Source organism: Coregonus lavaretus (genome assembly GCF_964263955.1).
Source record: "Coregonus lavaretus genome assembly, chromosome: 37".
Lineage (NCBI taxonomy): Eukaryota > Metazoa > Chordata > Actinopteri > Salmoniformes > Salmonidae > Coregonus > Coregonus lavaretus.
In genome coordinates, this window is record NC_140024.1 from 32,931,371 (window position 1) to 32,948,682 (window position 17,312).

The window sequence follows — 17,312 nt, forward strand, 5'->3', positions numbered from 1 at the left end:
AAGACATATTTAGGAAACCTGTTCTCAAGTATTCCCACAAATAAAAATTGACATGTGATCACGTCTCACTGTAATCTAGGTATGAAATTATTGTTAATTTCCAATACAATCTCTTATTTGGCTTAGTTGTGGTCAATTTGCAGTGTACAAATTATTATAATTATGCCCCTCAACCATTCTCTGACAAAAATAGGCACACGGTTGAATATAGTTGCCTACCCCTGACCTAACCCCTACCACCCCTGACCTAACCCCTACCACCCCTGACCTAACCCCTACCACCCCTGACCTAACCCCTACCACCCCTGACCTAACCCCTACCACCCCTGACCTAACCCCTACCACCCCTGACCTATCCCCTACCACCCCTGACCTAACCCCTACTACCCCTGACCTAACCCCTACCACCCCTGACCTAACCCCTACCACCCCTGACCTAACCCCTACCACCCCTGACCTAACCCCTACCACCCCAGACCTAACCCCTACTACCCCTGACCTAACCCCTACCACCACTGACCTAACCCCTACTACCACTGACCTAACCCCTGACCTAACCCTTACTACCCCTGACCTAACCCTTACTACCCCTGACCTAACCCTTACTACCCCTGACCTAACCCCTACCACCCCTGACCTAACCCCTACCACCCCTGACCTAACCCCTACCACCCCTGACCTAACCCCTACCACCCCTGACCTAACCCCTACCACCCCTGACCTAACCCCTACTACCCCTGACCTAACCCTTACCACCCCTGACCTAACCCCTACCACCCCTGACCTAACCCTTACCACCCCTGACCTAACCCCTACTACCCCTGACCTAACCCTTACCACCCCTGACCTAACCCCTACCACCCCTGACCTAACCCCTACCACCCCTGACCTAACCCCTACCACCCCTGACCTAACCCCTACCACCCCTGACCTAACCCCTACCACCCCTGACCTAACCCCTACCACCCCTGACCTAACCCCTACTACCCCTGACCTAACCCTTACCACCCCTGACCTAACCCCTACTACCCCTGACCTAACCCTTACCACCCCTGACCTAACCCCTACTACCCCTGACCTAACCCCTACCACCCCTGACCTAACCCCTACCACCCCTGACCTAACCCCTACCACCCCTGACCTAACCCCTACCACCCCTGACCTAACCCCTACTACCCCTGACCTAACCCTTACCACCCCTGACCTAACCCCTACTACCCCTGACCTAACCCTTACCACCCCTGACCTAACCCCTACTACCCCTGACCTAACCCTTACTACCCCTGACCTAACCCTTACTACCCCTGACCTAACCCTTACTACCCCTGACCTAACCCCTACCACCCCTGACCTAACCCCTACCACCCCTGACCTAACCCCTACTACCACTGACCTAACCCCTACCACCCCTGACCTAACCCCTACTACCACTGACCTAACCCCTACTACCCCTGACCTAACCCCTACCACCCCTGACCTAACCCCTACTACCCCTGACCTAACCCCTACTACCCCAACCCCTACTACCCCTGACCCAACCCCTACCACCCCTGACCCAACCCCTACCACCCCTGACCTAAGGTATTGGTAGCAGCTAATACAACTGCTCTCTCTTTCTCTTTACTTCGGTGTGAATGACCTTGTAACCACAATCCTGTTTCATGCGGCTACCATGTGTGGGCAGTACATGTGGTTCAGGTAGTAAGTAGGGGTAGTCCTAAAGTTGACCAGTTATCCCATCTAACAAAGCTATTCCATTTCACTTTCCCCCTCATGTCAATGACCTAGCATCGGCCACGTGTCAGTTTGTCAGCGGTTTATTTGTCAGTACCAATGTGTCTGCGCGTCAGCTCCACAGCGGCGTTACGGTTGACGTTGGAGAGGAGGCCCAGGCAGAAGCGCTCCGAGTTGGAGGGGTCAGTGAAACCGTCCACGGTGAGGGACGGCTGGGAGGCGTGGAAGGTCTCGCCCACCCGCTGGTTCAGCTCATAGTAGGAGATAGAACACCAGAAGGCCGGCTCACAGTACATCACAGGCTGTAGGTCTGAGAGACAGAGGGGGAAGGGGAACACTTTATTTAGATAGTCCCAAGTAGATGCTTTGTACATCACAGGTCAAACATTTTTAGAACACCTACTCATTCAAGGGTTTTTCTTTATTTTTACATTGTAGAATAATAGTGAAGACATCAAAACTATGAAATAACACATATGGAATCATGTAGTAACGAAAATAAAGTTAAACAAATGAAAATATATTTTATATTTGAGATTCTTCAAATAGCCACCCTTTGCCTTGATGACAGCTTTGCACACTCTTCGCATCCTCTCAACCAGCATCATGAGGTAGTCACCTGGAATGCATTTCAATAACAGGTGTGCCTTCATAAAAGTTAATTTGTGGAATTTCTTTCCTTCTTAATGAGTTTGAGCCAATCAGGTGGGGGGGGGGGGGGGGGGGGGTATACAGAAGATAGCCCTATTTGGTAAAAGACCAAGTCCATATTATGGCAAGAACAGCTCAAATAAGCAAAGAGAAACGACAGTCCATCATTGCTTTAAGACATAAATGTCAGTCAATCTGGAACATTTCAAGAACTTTGAAAGTTTCTTCCAGTGCACTCGCCAAAACCATCAAGCGCTATGATGAAACTTGCTCTCATGAGGACCGCCATAGGAATGGAAGATCCAGGGTGCCCTCTGCTGAGAGGATAAGTTCATTAGAGTTACCAGCCTCAGAAATTGCAGCCCAAATAAATGCTTCACAGAAATCAAGTAACAGACACATCTCAACATCAACTGTTCAGAGGAGACTGTGTGAATCAGGCATTCATGGTCGAATTGCTGCAAAGAAACCACTACTAAAGGACACCAATAAGAAGAAGAGACTTGCTTGGGCCAAGAAACACAAGCAACGGACATTAGACCAGTGGAAATGTGTGCTTTGGTCTGGAGTCCAACTTGGATATTTTTTGTTCCAACCGCTGTGTCTTTGTGAGACGTGGTGTGGGTGAACGGATGATCTCTGCATGTGTAGTTCCCACCGTAAAGCATGGAGGAGGTGGTTTTATGGTGTGGGGGTGCTTTGCTGGTAACACTGTCTGTGACTTATTTAGAAGTCAAGGCACACTTAACCAGCATGGCTACCACAGCATTCTGCAGCGATACGCCATCCCATCTGGTTTGGGCTTAGTGGGACTATCATTTGTTTTTCAACAGGACAATGACCCAAAACACACCTCCAGGATGTGTAAGGGCTATTTTACCAATAAGGAGAGTGATGAGTGCTGCATCAGATGACTTGACCTCCACAATCACCCGACCTCAACCAAATTGAGATGGTTTGGGATGAGTCGGAAGACAGAGTGAAGGAAAAGCAGACAACAAGTGCTCAGCAAATGTGGGAACTCCTTCGAGACTGTTGGAAAAGCATTCCAGGTGAAGCTGGTTGAGAGAATGCCAAGAGTGTGCAAAGCTGTCATCAAGGCAAAGGGTGGCTATTTGAAGAATCTCAAATATAAAATAAAACTTTTTTGGTTACTACTATTTCATAGTTTTGATGTCTTAAACTATTGTAGAATATAGTAAAAATAAAGAAAAAACCTTGAATGAGTAGGTGTTCTAAAACTTTTGACCGGTAGTGTAGATGTTCAATAGATGTTGAATTACCGTCAACAACATAACTAACTAACCCTAACCTTTACCCCTACCCTTACAAAGATCATCTATATGGGACTATCCAAATAAAGTGTGAACGAGAGACTTGTTGTACTGTATTGCTTTGGCAACTTTGGATTGCTTCTTTCATGTAAACAATCAATTGTATTGAACAGAGTAAAAGACAGAACAGGAGTGGACGAGGAGGGAGGGAGGGAGGAGGAGATAGAGGTGGGGAAGGAGGGAGGGAGGGAGGAGGAGAGAGAGGTGGGTAAGGACAGGAGGGAGGGAGGGAGGGAGGAGGAGAGAGAGGTGGGTAAGGACCGGAGGGAGGGAGGGAAGGAAGAGGAGATAGAGGTGGGGAAGGACAGGAGGGAGGGAGGGAGGGAGGGAGACTGAAGAGAGAGACAACAGCAGAGCCAGGGGAGTAGAGGACATAAAGATGGAGGGAGACTGAAGAGAGAGATAACAGCAGAGCCTGGGGAGTAGGACATAAAGATGGAGGGAGACTGAAGAGAGAGATAACAGCAGAGCCAGGGGAGTAGAGGACATAAAGATGGAGGGAGACTGAAGAGAGAGATAACAGCAGAGCCAGGGGAGTAGGACATAAAGATGGAGGGAGACTGAAGAGAGAGATAACAGCAGAGCCAGGGGAGTAGAGGAGATAAAGATGGAGGGAGACTGAAGAGAGAGATAACAGCAGAGCCAGGGGAGTAGGACATAAAGATGGAGGGAGACTGAAGAGAGAGATAACAGCAGAGCCAGGGGAGTAGAGGAGATAAAGATGGAGGGAGACTGAAGAGAGATAACAGCAGAGCCAGGGGAGTAGAGGACATAAAGATGGAGGGAGACTGAAGAGAGAGATAACAGCAGAGCCAGGGGAGTAGAGGACATAAAGATGGAGGGAGACTGAAGAGAGAGATAACAGCAGAGCCAGGGGAGTAGAGGACATAAAGACGGAGGGAGACTGAAGAGAGAGATAACAGCAGAGCCAGGGGAGTAGAGGACATAAAGATGGAGGGAGACTGAAGAGAGAGATAACAGCAGAGCCAGGGGAGTAGAGGACATAAAGATGGAGGGAGACTGAAGAGAGAGATAACAGCAGAGCCAGGGGAGTAGAGGACATAAAGATGGAGGGAGACTGAAGAGAGAGATAACAGCAGAGCCAGGGGAGTAGAGGACATAAAGATGGAGGGAGACTGAAGAGAGAGATAACAGCAGAGCCAGTGGAGTAGAGGACTTAAAGATGGAGGGAGACTGAAGAGAGAGATAAGCGCAGAGTCAGCTCCCAGAAGCACAAAGCAGAAATGTGGAGACAGTGGAGCCTATGGCAAATTACAGGGTTCCGTAACCAAAACATTCGGAAAACGCTTGCACAGTTCTCGTAACAGCAAGGTTTTTTTTTTTTTTTACTTTTCCATTCTAACTACTTCAACATTTGCCTTTGAAGTGCAGTGAACTGTCTTGGCCTATGTGAAGGCACTGTCTATTTGAAGTACAGTGTACTGACTGGGCCTATTTGAAGGCACAGTCTATTTGTTTTTTCTACAGTAGCTTGGGCCCGAAACCCCACAGTGATTTTCCACACTGATATAATAACCAACAGGATATTATTATTGATGTTAGTGTGGGTTGACTGTGTTGGCCAGCTCTGGGCTCAGATGGGACCGAGACAAAGGCCTTTCATGAGCAGACCAGGCTTCCTCTGTTACAATACGGAGCGGTGGACTGGCTTCCCGAGGGAGGGCTGAGGTGCAACGCTTGTCCGCTAGTTAGCGCAGACACACACAATCTCATTGTCTCACACACCACTTTGTGTCTCAATCTCACAAATAAACATCCACAAACATACGGCCAGATAGCAAAAAATGTTTGCGTTAGCGGTACCTGCGGCGAAAAATAAATACCAATAATTGATCATGCCTTCTCGTCTCTCTGCAGCAGACATATGGTGAGCAATATGTTTGGAACATCAAATTGCAATAAAACCGCAGTATCAAATCGCAATACATATAGAATCGGCACCTAACTACGGTGATAATATTGTATTGTGAGGTCCCTGGACATTCCCAGCCCTAACACTTACCTAAATTGCTGTGTGTTGGAGAGACTGGGTTGGGTGACAGGTTGGGTGAGCTGGTGTCCATGCTGTGGTTCATCAGGTGATCACTGGTCTCCCCATCTTCACTGAGATAGCCTGGCGGAGGAGTCTCTGAAACACACACACACACACACACACACACACACACACACACACACACACACACACACACACACACACGATTAGTAAACCACACTAAACAGAGTAAACAACCATTATGGTTGGTAGGTTCTTCTAATAACATGGACCAACATGGCTCCACATCTGCATATTAACAACACCCTCTATCATTAAACTCTCTGCCAATGCTTTTATTCAGGGAAGGGAAGGGAAGTGGAAACCAGTAGAAAACACAGGTGGAATGTATTGACTGAGTTAGTTCTACTCCTGACGGGCGGAATGTATTGACTGAGTTAGTTCTACTCCTGCCAGGTGGAATGTATTGACTGAGTTAGTTCTACTCCTGCCAGGTGGAATGTATTGACTGAGTTAGTTCTACTCCTGAGTTAGTTCTACTCCTGCCAGGTGGAATGTATTGACTGAGTTAGTTCTACTCCTGAGTTAGTTCTACTCCTGCCAGGTGGAATGTATTGACTGAGTTAGTTCTACTCCTGCCAGGTGGAATGTATTGACTGAGTTAGTTCTACTCCTGACAGGTGGAATGTATTGACTGAGTTAGTTCTACTCCTGAGTTAGTTCTACTCCTGCCAGGTGGAATGTATTGACTGAGGTAGTTCTACTCCTGACAGGTGGAATGTATTGACTGAGTTAGTTCTACTCCTGACAGGCGGAATGTATTGACTGAGTTAGTTCTACTCCTGACAGGCGGAATGTATTGACTGAGTTAGTTCTACTCCTGACAGGTGGAATGTATTGACTGAGTTAGTTCTACTCCTGCCAGGTGGAATGTATTGACTGAGTTAGTTCTACTCCTGACAGGTGGAATGTATTGACTGAGTTAGTTCTACTCCTGACAGGTGGAATGTATTGACTGAGTTAGTTCTACTCCTGCCAGGTGGAATGTATTGACTGAGTTAGTTCTACTCCTGACAGGTGGAATGTATTGACTGAGTTAGTTCTACTCCTGCCAGGTGGAATGTATTGACTGAGTTAGTTCTACTCCTGATAGCCTGTAACAGGGGGGTCAATTTGTCCTCCAGAGGTAGTAACGGACCATGTGCTGGTCTGGTCTTCATGAGGCAGTGTCTGCTTCTGGCGGTCTGGCATCTCAAGGCACCACAGACATCGTTTGTGCCAAGCAGAGGCTGCCCACCTCCTCTGGACTCAGTGTGTGTGTGTGTGTGTGTGTGTTTGGCAACTGTTCATCCGGTCTGCTGATGTGGCTCACACCTCTGCTAGTGTCTGTCTGAAGGTAGGTTAGGGGCCTAGGAGGCCACCCAAAATCACTGAGAAGGGAGGGGAGGAGAGGGGCCTAGAGGAGTTGGGGGGGGGGGCTAGAGGAGATAGTGGGGATGGGGGGCTAAAGGGCTAGAGGGGATGGGGGGCTAGAGGGGATGGGGGGGCTAGAGGGCATGTGGGGCTAGAGGGGATGGGGGGCTAGAGGGGATGGGGGGCTAGAGGGGATGGGGGGCTAGAGGGGATGGGGGCTAGAGGGGCTAGAGGGGATGGGGGGCTAGAGGGGATGGGGGGCTAGAGGGGCTAGAGGGGATGGGGGGGCTAGAGGGGATGGGGGGGCTAGAGGGGATGGGGGGGCTAGAGGGGATGGGGGGGCTAGAGGGGATGGGGGGCTAGAGGGGCTAGTGGGGCTAGAGGGGCTAGGGGGGCTAGAGGGGCTAGGGGCTAGAGGGGATGGGGGGCTAGTGGGGCTAGAGGGGATGGGGGGCTAGAGGGGATGGGGGGGCTAGAGGGGATGGGGGGCTAGAGGGGCTAGTGGGGCTAGAGGGGCTAGGGGGGCTAGAGGGGCTAGGGGCTAGAGGGGATGGGGGGCTAGTGGGGCTAGAGGGGATGGGGGGCTAGAGGGGATGGGGGGCTAGAGGGGATGGGGGGGCTAGAGGGGATGGGGGCTAGAGGGGATAGAGGGGATGGGGGGCTAGAGGGGATGGGGGGGCTAGAGGGGATGGGGGGGCTAGAGGGGATAGAGGGGCTAGTGGGGCTAGAGGGGCTAGGGGCTAGAGGGGATGGGGGGCTAGTGGGGCTAGAGGGGATGGGGGGCTAGAGGGGATGGGGGGCTAGAGGGGATGGGGGGCTAGAGGGGATGGGGGGCTAGAGGGGCTAGAGGGCTAGAGGGGATGGGGGGCTAGAGGGGATGGAGGGGCTAGAGGGGATGGGGGGCTAGAGGGGATGGGGGGCTAGAGGGGATGTGGGGCTAGAGGGGATGGGGGGCTAGAGGGGATGGGGGGGCTAGAGGGGATGGGGGGGCTAGAGGGGATGGGGGGCTAGAGGGGATGGGGGGCTAGAGGGGATAGAGGGGCTAGTGGGGCTAGAGGGGCTAGGGGCTAGAGGGGATGGGGGGCTAGTGGGGATGGGGGGCTAGAGGGGATGGAGGGGCTAGAGGGGATGTGGGGCTAGAGGGGATGGGGGGCTAGAGGGGATGGGGGCTAGAGGGGATGGGGGGCTAGAGGGGCTAGTGGGGCTAGAGGGGATGTGGGGCTAGAGGGGATGTGGGGCTAGAGGGGATGTGGGGCTAGAGGGGATGTGGGGCTAGAGGGGCTAGTGGGGCTAGAGGGGATGGGGGGCTAGAGGGGCTAGAGGGGATGTGGGGCTAGAGGGGATGTGGGGCTAGAGGGGATGTGGGGCTAGAGGGGATGTGGGGCTAGAGGGGCTAGTGGGGCTAGAGGGGATGGGGGGCTAGAGGGGATGGGGGGCTAGAGGGGATGGAGGGGCTAGAGGGGATGTGGGGCTAGAGGGGATGTGGGGCTAGAGGGGATGTGGGGCTAGAGGGGATGGGGGGCTAGAGGGGATGTGGGGCTAGAGGGGATAGAGGGGCTAGTGGGGCTAGAGGGGATAGAGGGCTAGAGGGGATAGAGGGGCTAGAGGGGATGGGGGGCTAGAGGGGATGGGGGGCTAGAGGGGATGGGGGGGCTAGAGGGGATAGAGGGGCTAGAGGGGATGGGGGGGCTAGAGGGGATAGAGGGGATGGGGGGGGCTAGAGGGGATAGAGGGGATAGAGGGGCTAGAGGGGATAGAGGGGCTAGAGGAGATGGGGGGGCTAGAGGGGATAGAGGGGATGGGGGGCTAGAGGGGATAGAGGGGATGGGGGGGCTAGAGGGGATAGAGGGGATGGGGGGGCTAGAGGGGATAGAGGGGATGGGGGGGCTAGAGGGGATAGAGGGGATGGGGGGGCTAGAGGGGATGGGGCTAGAGGGGGTGGGGGGCTAGAGGGGATGATAACTAGCCAGGAGAAGAACTAGCCAGGAGGAGAACTGAAAAAAAAGTGACTGAATAAAAACCATTGGCTGTCACAACTAGACTGTGTGAGAGCGGGCAGACAAGACACAATCCCAGACACTGAGCTGTGTGAAACAAGGTCAAGCATTGCAAACTCTTTGCCAGTCTCCGCCACTCACCTGTCTTGTCCGCTTGAATGGGATTTTAACTTGCTTTTAAGACGGTTCTCACCGACCTTACACTCATTTTAAACTTGTCTCACTTAAACCAGTCTCACCCACTTTAAGACTTCTATAACGTGCTTCATAAATCAAGATTGGTCTCACCTGCTCTAGGAATCTGTGTGAGGACTAGTCTCACCTCCTTTAGCACTGGTCTCAGCAGTAATAGGACTGATATCTCACTTGGTATGTAGACTTGTCTCACTATTTATAGGACTGATATCTCACCTGGTATGTAGTTGCTCTGTGGCTCGATGCCGGCGGGGAAGTTGGTGTTCTCTGGGATGGAGTGGCTGTAGTCGTCCAGAGGAGGAAACTCACTGGGGATCTCTGTGTGTCTGGGAACCAGCACAGGGGGCAGCACTGCAGACATGCACACAATTAGACATTTATCACACACAGACAGAAACAGGAAGAACAGAAATGCACAGACACACGGTGCATTGTTTCTCTAACACACTGACAGATGTAGCTCAGTTGGTAGAGCGTGGCGCTTGCAACGCCAGGGTTGTGGGTTCGTTTCCCACGGGGGGGCCAGTATAACTGTAAGTGGCTCTGGATAAGAGCGTCTGCTAAATGACTACAATGTAAAGAATGTGAATATAGAAGTTATAGACAGCCTAAACATAAGAGCTAAGCCTCCCACATCTGTCAAACTAGTTGTCATAGAGCTAATACATTTAAAAGATGTGCAATACATGCTACTGAAGCGAATCTCATTGAACCTCTCATGATCTTTAAATGAGAAGGGACAGTTGTCCGTACCTGGCGTCTCCACCCTCTGGTAGTGGTAGGGGTTGACACACACCTCATCCTTCTTGGTGTGGAAGGCGTACTCGCAGAGCTCGATGGCCCGCAGCTCGTGGTGGGACTGCAGGTCGGGCCAGCGCCACAGACGGCAGTAGATGACATGGGGCAGGCCCTTCCTGTGGGACACCTGCAACCGCCCATCCAGAGACCTGGCAGAGAGAGAGGTTCCTTTGGTTGTTGTTGTTGTAACTGCTTTGGAGGCATAAGTTCATTAACATTTTTGTTGCCTTTTGGCACATTGCTTGAATAGTTTGCTATTCTTGAAATGGCCAACTCCAAATGGTAAATTCACAATCTCACTAATGCGAGAGTACAGAAGCTCACACCCCATAAAACCCCATATACTGAGATATAAGCAAAAGCATTTCACCTTGCAAGCAAAAAAATGTGCAGCCCCCCCCCCCCCCCCCCCCTGCAATTCTACACATTTTACCATTGGTACGGAGAGAAGATTGTGCAATTTTATACACTACATGAAATGGGTTTCCATGGTCAAGCAGCCGCACACAAGCCTAAGATCACCATGCGATATGCCAAGCGTCGGCTGGAGTGGAAACGCGTTCTCTGGAGTGATGAGTCATGCTTCACCATCTTGCAGTCCGACGGACGAATCTGGGTTTGGAGGGTGCCAGGAGAACGTTACCTGCCCCAATGCATAGTGCCAACTGTAACGTTTGGTGGAGGAGGAATAATGGGAATGTTTTCCATGGTTCGGGCTAGGCCCCAATGTTCCAGTGAAGGGAAATCTTAACAGTACAGCATACAATGACATTCTAGACGATTCTGTGCTTCCAACTTTGTGGAAGGGCCTTTCCTGTTTCAGCATGACAATGCCCCCGTACACAAAGTGAGGTCCATACAGAAACGGTTTGTCGAGATCGGTGTGGAAGAACTTGACTGGCCTACACAGAGCCCTGACCTCAACTCCATCGAACACCTTTGGGATAAATTGGAACGCCGACTGCGAGCCAGATATAAATCTCCCAACATCAGTGCCCGACCTCACTAACGCTTGTGGCTGAAGTCCCCGCAGCGATGTTCCAACATCTAGGGGAAAGCCTTCCGAGAAGAGTGGGGCTGTTATAGTAGCAAAGGGGGAGACTAACTCCACATTAATGGCCATGATTTTTGACGAGCAGGTTTCCACATACTTTTGGTAATGCAGTATATATATATATACACACACACACATACACAGTGAGGGAAAAAAGTATTTGATCCCCTGCTGATTTTGTACGTTTGCCCACTGACAAAGAAATGATCAGTCTATAATTTTAATGGTAGGTTTATTTGAACAGTGAGAGACAGAATAACAACAAAAAAATCCAGAAAAACATGTCCAAAATGTTATAAATTGATTCGCATTTTAATGAGGGAAATAAGTATTAGACCCCCTCTCAATCAGAAAGATTTCTGTCTCCCAGGTGTCTTTTATACAGGTAACGAGCTGAGATTAGGAGTGCTCCTAATCTCAGCTTGTTACCCAAATAAAAGACACCTGTCCACAGAAGCAATCAATCAATCAGATTCCAAACTCTCCACCATGGCCAAGACCAAAGAGCTCTCCAAGGATGTCAGGGACAAGATTGTAGACCTACACAAGGCTGGAATGGGCTACAAGACCATCGCCAAGCAGCTTGGTGAGAAGGTGACAACAGTTGGTGCGATTATTCGCAAATGGAAGAAACACAAAATAACTAAATTTCCCTCGGCCTGGGGCTCCATGCAAGATCTCACCTCGTGGAGTTGCAATGATCATGAGAACGGTGAGGAATCAGCCCAGAACTACACGGGAGGATCTTGTCAATGATCTCAAGGCAGCTGGATCCATAGTCACCAAGAAAACAAATTGGTAACACACTATGCCGTGAAGAACTGAAATCCTGCAGCGCCCGCAAGGTCCCCCTGCTCAAGAAAGCACATATACAGGCCCGTCTGAAGTTTGCCAATGAATGTCTGAATGATTCAGAGGAGAACTGGGTGAAAGTGTTGTTGTCAGATGAGACCAAAATCGAGCTCTTTGGCATCAACTCAACTCGCCGTGTTTGGAGGAGGAGGAATGCTGCCTATGACCCCAAGAACACCATCCCCACCGTCAAACATGGAGGTGGAAACATTATGCTTTGGGGGTGTTTTTCTACTAAGGGGACAGGACAACTTCACCGCATCAAAGGGACGATGGACGGAGCCATGTACCGTCAAATCTTGGATGAGAACCTCCTTCCCTCAGCCAGGGCATTGAAAATGGGTCGTGGATGGGTATTCCAGCATGACAATGACCCAAAACACACGGCCAAGGCAACAAAGGAGTGGCTCAAAAAGAAGCACATTAAGGTCCTGGAGTGGCCTAGCCAGTCTCCAGACCTTAATCCCATAGAAAATCTGTGGAGGGAGCTGAAGGTTCGAGTTGCCAAACGTCAGCCTCGAAACCTTAATGACTTGGAGAAGATCTGCAAAGAGGAGTGGGACAAAATCCCTCCTGAGATGTGTGCAAACCTGGTGGCCAACTACAAGAAACGTCTGACCTCTGTGATTGCCAACAAGGGTTTTGCCACCAAGTACTAAGTCATGTTTTGCAGAGGGGTCAAATACTTATCTCCCTCATTAAAATGCAAATCAATTCATAACATTTTTGACATGTGTTTTTCTGGATTTTTGTGTTGTTATTCTGTCTCTCACTGTTCAAATAAACCTACCATTAAAATTATAGACTGATCATGTCTTTGTCAGTGGACAAACGTACAAAATCAGCAGGGGATCAAATACTTTTTTCCCCTCACTGTATATACACAGTGGGGAGAACAAGTATTTGATACACTGCTGATTTTGCAGGTTTTCCTACTTACAAAGCATGTAGAGGTCTGTAATTTTTATCATAGGTACACTAACTGTGAGAGACGGAATCTAAAACAAAAATCCAGAAAATCACATTGTATGATTTTTAAGTAATTAATTTGCATTTTATTGCATGACATAAGTAGTTGATACATCAGAAAAGCAGAACTTAATATTTGGTACAGAAACCTGTTTGCAATTACAGAGATCATACGTTTCCTGTAGGTCTTGACCAGGTTTGCACACACTGCAGCAGGGATTTTGGCCCACTCCTCCTTACAGACCTTCTCCAGATCCTTCAGGTTTCGGGGCTGTCGCTGGGCAATACGGACTTTCAACTCCCTCCAAAGATTTTCTATTGGGTTCAGGTCTGGAGACTGGCTAGGCCACTCCAGGACCTTGAGATGCTTCTTACGGAGCCACTCCTAAGTTGCCCTGGCTGTGTGTTTCGGGTCGTTGTCATGCTGGAAGACCCAGCCACGACCCATCTTCAATGCTCTTACTGAGGGAAGGAGGTTGTTGGCCAAGATCTCACGATACATGGCCCCATCCATCCTCCCCTCAATACGGTGCAGTCGTCCTGTCCCCTTTGCAGAAAAGCATCCCCAAAGAATTATGTTTCCACCTCCACGCTTCACGGTTGGGATGGTGTTCTTGGGGTTGTACTCATCCTTCTTCTTCCTCCAAACACGGCGAGTGGAGTTTAGACCAAAAAGCTATATTTTTGTCTCATCAGACCACATGACCTTCTCCCATTCCTCCTCTGGATCATCCAGATGGTCATTGGCAAACTTCAGACGGGCCTGGACATGCGCTGGCTTGAGCAGGGGGACCTTGCGTGCGCTGCAGGATTTTAATCCATGACGGCGTAGTGTGTTACTAATGGTTTTCTTTGAGACTGTGGTCCCAGCTCTCTTCAGGTCATTGACCAGGTCCTGCCGTGTAGTTCTGGGCTGATCCCTCACCTTCCTCATGATCATTGATGCCCCACGAGGTGAGATCTTGCATGGAGTCCCAGACCGAGGGTGATTGACCGTCATCTTGAACTTCTTCCATTTTCTAATAAATGCGCCAACAGTTGTTGCCTTCTCACCAAGCTGCTTGCCTATTGTCCTGTAGCCCATCCCAGCCTTGTGCAGGTCTACAATTTTATCCCTGATGTCCTTACACAGCTCTCTGGTCTTGGCCATTGTGGAGAGGTTGGAGTCTGTTTGATTGAGTGTGTGGACAGGTGTCTTTTATACAGGTAACGAGTTCAAACAGGTGCAGTTAATACAGGCAATGAGTGGAGAACAGGAGGGCTTCTTAAAGAAAAACTAACAGGTCCGTGAGAGCCGGAATTCTTACTGGTTGGTAGGTGATCAAATACTTATGTCATGCAATAAAATGCAAATTAATTACTTAAAAATCATACAATGTGATTTTCTGGATTTTTTTTGTTTTAGATTCCGTCTCTCACAGTTGAAGTGTACCTATGATAAATATTACAGACCTCTACATGCTTTGTAAGTAGGAAAACCTGCAAAATCGGCAGTGTATCAAATACTTGTTCTCTCCACTGTATAAAAATAAACACACACACTACCAGTCAAAAGTTTGGACACTCATTCAAGGGTTTTTCTTTATTTTTTACACAATAGTGAAGAAACCAAAACTATGAAATAACACATTTAAAAATAATGTAGTAACCAAAAAAGTGATAAACAAATCAACATATATTTTATATTCTTCAAATAGCCACCCTTTGTCTTGATGACAGCTTTGCACACTCTTGACATTCTCTCAACCAGCTTCATGAGGTAGTCACCTGGAATGCATTTCAATTAACAGGCGTGCCTTCTTAAAAGTTAATTTGTGGAATTTCTTTCCTTCTTAATGCGTTTGAGCCAATCGGTTGGGTTGTGACAAGGTAGGGGGGTATACAGAAGATAGCTCTATTTGGTAAAAGACCAAGTCCATATTACGGCAAGTACAGCTCAAATAAGCAAAGAGAAACGACAGTCCATCATTGCTTTAAGACATGAAGGTCAGTCAATACGGAACATTTCAAGAACTTTGGAAGTTTCTTCAAGTGCAGTCGCAAAAACCATCAAGCGCTATGATGAAACTGGCTCTCATGAGGTCAGCCACAGGAATGGAAGACCCAGCGTTACCTCTGCTGCAGAGGATACATTCATTAAAGTTAGCAGCCTCAGAAATTGCAGCCCAAATAAATGCTTCAGAGTTCAAGTCACAGACACATCTAAAGATCAACTGTTCAGAGGGGAATGTGTGAATCAGGCCTTCATGGTTGAATTGTTGAAAAGAAACCACTACTAAAAGGACACCAATAACAAGAAGAGTCCTGCTTGGGCCAAGAAACACGAGCAATGGACATTAGACCGGTGGAAATGTGGTCTGGAGTCCAAATGTGAGATTTTTGGTTCCAATCGCCGTGTCTTCGTGAGACGCGGTGTGGGTGAACGGATGATCTCTGCATGTGTATTTCCCACCGTAAAGCATGGAGGAGGAGGTGTTATGGTGTGGGGGTGCATTGCTGGTGACACGGTCTGATTTATTTAGAATTCAAGGCACACTTAACCAGCATGGTTACCACAGCATTCTGCAGCGATACGCCATCCCTTCTGGTTTGGGCTTAGAGGGACTATCATTTGTTTTTCAACAGGACAATGACCCAACACACCTCCAGGCTGTGTAAGGGTTATTTACTGAGAAGGAGAGTGATGGAGTGCTGCATCAGATGACCTGGCCTCCACAACCCCCCGGCCTCATCCCAATTGAGATGGTTTGGGATGAGTCGGACGGCAGAGTGAAGGAAAAGCAGCCAACGAGTGCTCAAAATATGTGGGAACTCCTTCAAGACTGTTGGAAAAGCATTCCAGGTGAAGCTGGTTAAGAGAATGCCAAGAGTGTGCAAAGCTGCAATCAAGGCAAAGGGTAGCTATTTGAAGAATATCAAATATAAAATATTATTTTGATTTGTTTTACACTTTTTTGGTTACTCATACTGATGCACCTTGATTTAGGATCCCAGTAGCAGAGGGAGGCTGTCTAGGCCACAGAAGACCCGTTAGTACGTTACAATACCGACAGGGTTTCCTTCCCCCATGGCCATCTGTTGTCAACGAAACATTTAGACCACTCAGCCATGTGGGGGGAAACAGCCTGCACTCTTGAATTGAACTGAAAACATTATTCCATTATAACCATGTAAAATATTCAAACCATTACCAATGGAATTAGAATGTTTCCTTCACAGAATTTGAGGCCAGTCAGAAAGAGATCTTCACGGCGTATAAAAACAAACTACATAGCACTCCCACCACAGCTTAACCCCTTATCGTCGTGGGTCAGAGCTGTGTGATAAGGGTTTTTTGGTCTAATGATAAGTGGCGATGATATCCCTAACTCAGAGACAGGAAGTCTAAAACAAGAAGCTACCCATGGCTTGCAGCTTGCGTTATTAGTATGACAACTTGTAGCTGGGGTAGGAAACGTGAAGCCGATTCATCACAAATGAATTTCAAATTCTTTTTTGTAACTTTACTGTTCATTCTCTGGTTATGATTACATGGTCGAAATTCTGACGTGAATTATTACCATCTTGGTAAAGAGATATTATCCTGATGACGGTCCAAAACAAACAATGAGAGGACATTCGGTCGTTTCATGTCATTTCAGCAAGCCCTGACACAACACTCACCATCTCAAGATTGTTCTGAAATTATTTCTGTAGTTAGAAACAGATAAGATTGCCATTCCTGAAACATTTTATTCATTTTTTATTTTTAGAAATTCAGCTAATTGATTTGCAACCAAATTGGCCATGTGAATTTAAAGGATTCAGATAATATTCAGTAAATATAATACCCAACATCCGATTTGGACCAAACTTCATCCTACAAATGAGTAAGACACATCAAAAGCTACCCATGGACCCCATGACAATCCAACAAACAGTATACACTATCAGTTCACTGTTTGACAAGTACAGTGCCTTCGGGAAAGTATTCAGAACCCTTGACTTTTTCCACATTTTGTTACAGCCTTATTCTAAAATGGATTAAATTGTCCCCCCCCCGTCAATCTACACACAATAACAAAGCAAAAATAGGTTTTTAGAAATGTTAACAAATTTATTAAAAATAAAAAGCTGAAATATGACATTGACATAACTATTTACAACCCTTTACTCAGTGTTTTGTTGAAGCACCTTTGGCAGCGATTACAGCATAGAGTCTTCTTGGGTATGACGCTACAAACTTGGCACACCTGTATTTGTGGAGTTTCTCCCATTCTTCTCTGCAGATCCTCTCAAGCTCTGTCAGGTTAGATGGGGAG

At 48.4% G+C, this 17,312-nt stretch overlaps 1 protein-coding gene across 1 annotated transcript in view; it reads right to left on the reverse strand.

Moving 5' to 3' along the window:
* The window catches only part of LOC311111713 (mothers against decapentaplegic homolog 3), a 37,063-nt gene that overhangs the window by 4,703 nt on the left and 15,048 nt on the right, over nucleotides 1–17,312 (reverse strand). The window contains exons 2-5 of the mRNA XM_084154519.1: nucleotides 10,092–10,285; nucleotides 9,555–9,689; nucleotides 5,743–5,868; nucleotides 1,832–2,044 (exon numbers count right to left, since the gene is read on the reverse strand). Of these exons, the coding sequence (XP_084010645.1) occupies nucleotides 1,832–2,044; nucleotides 5,743–5,868; nucleotides 9,555–9,689; nucleotides 10,092–10,285 (668 nt within the window). The remainder of the gene's footprint in view (nucleotides 1–1,831; nucleotides 2,045–5,742; nucleotides 5,869–9,554; nucleotides 9,690–10,091; nucleotides 10,286–17,312) is intronic.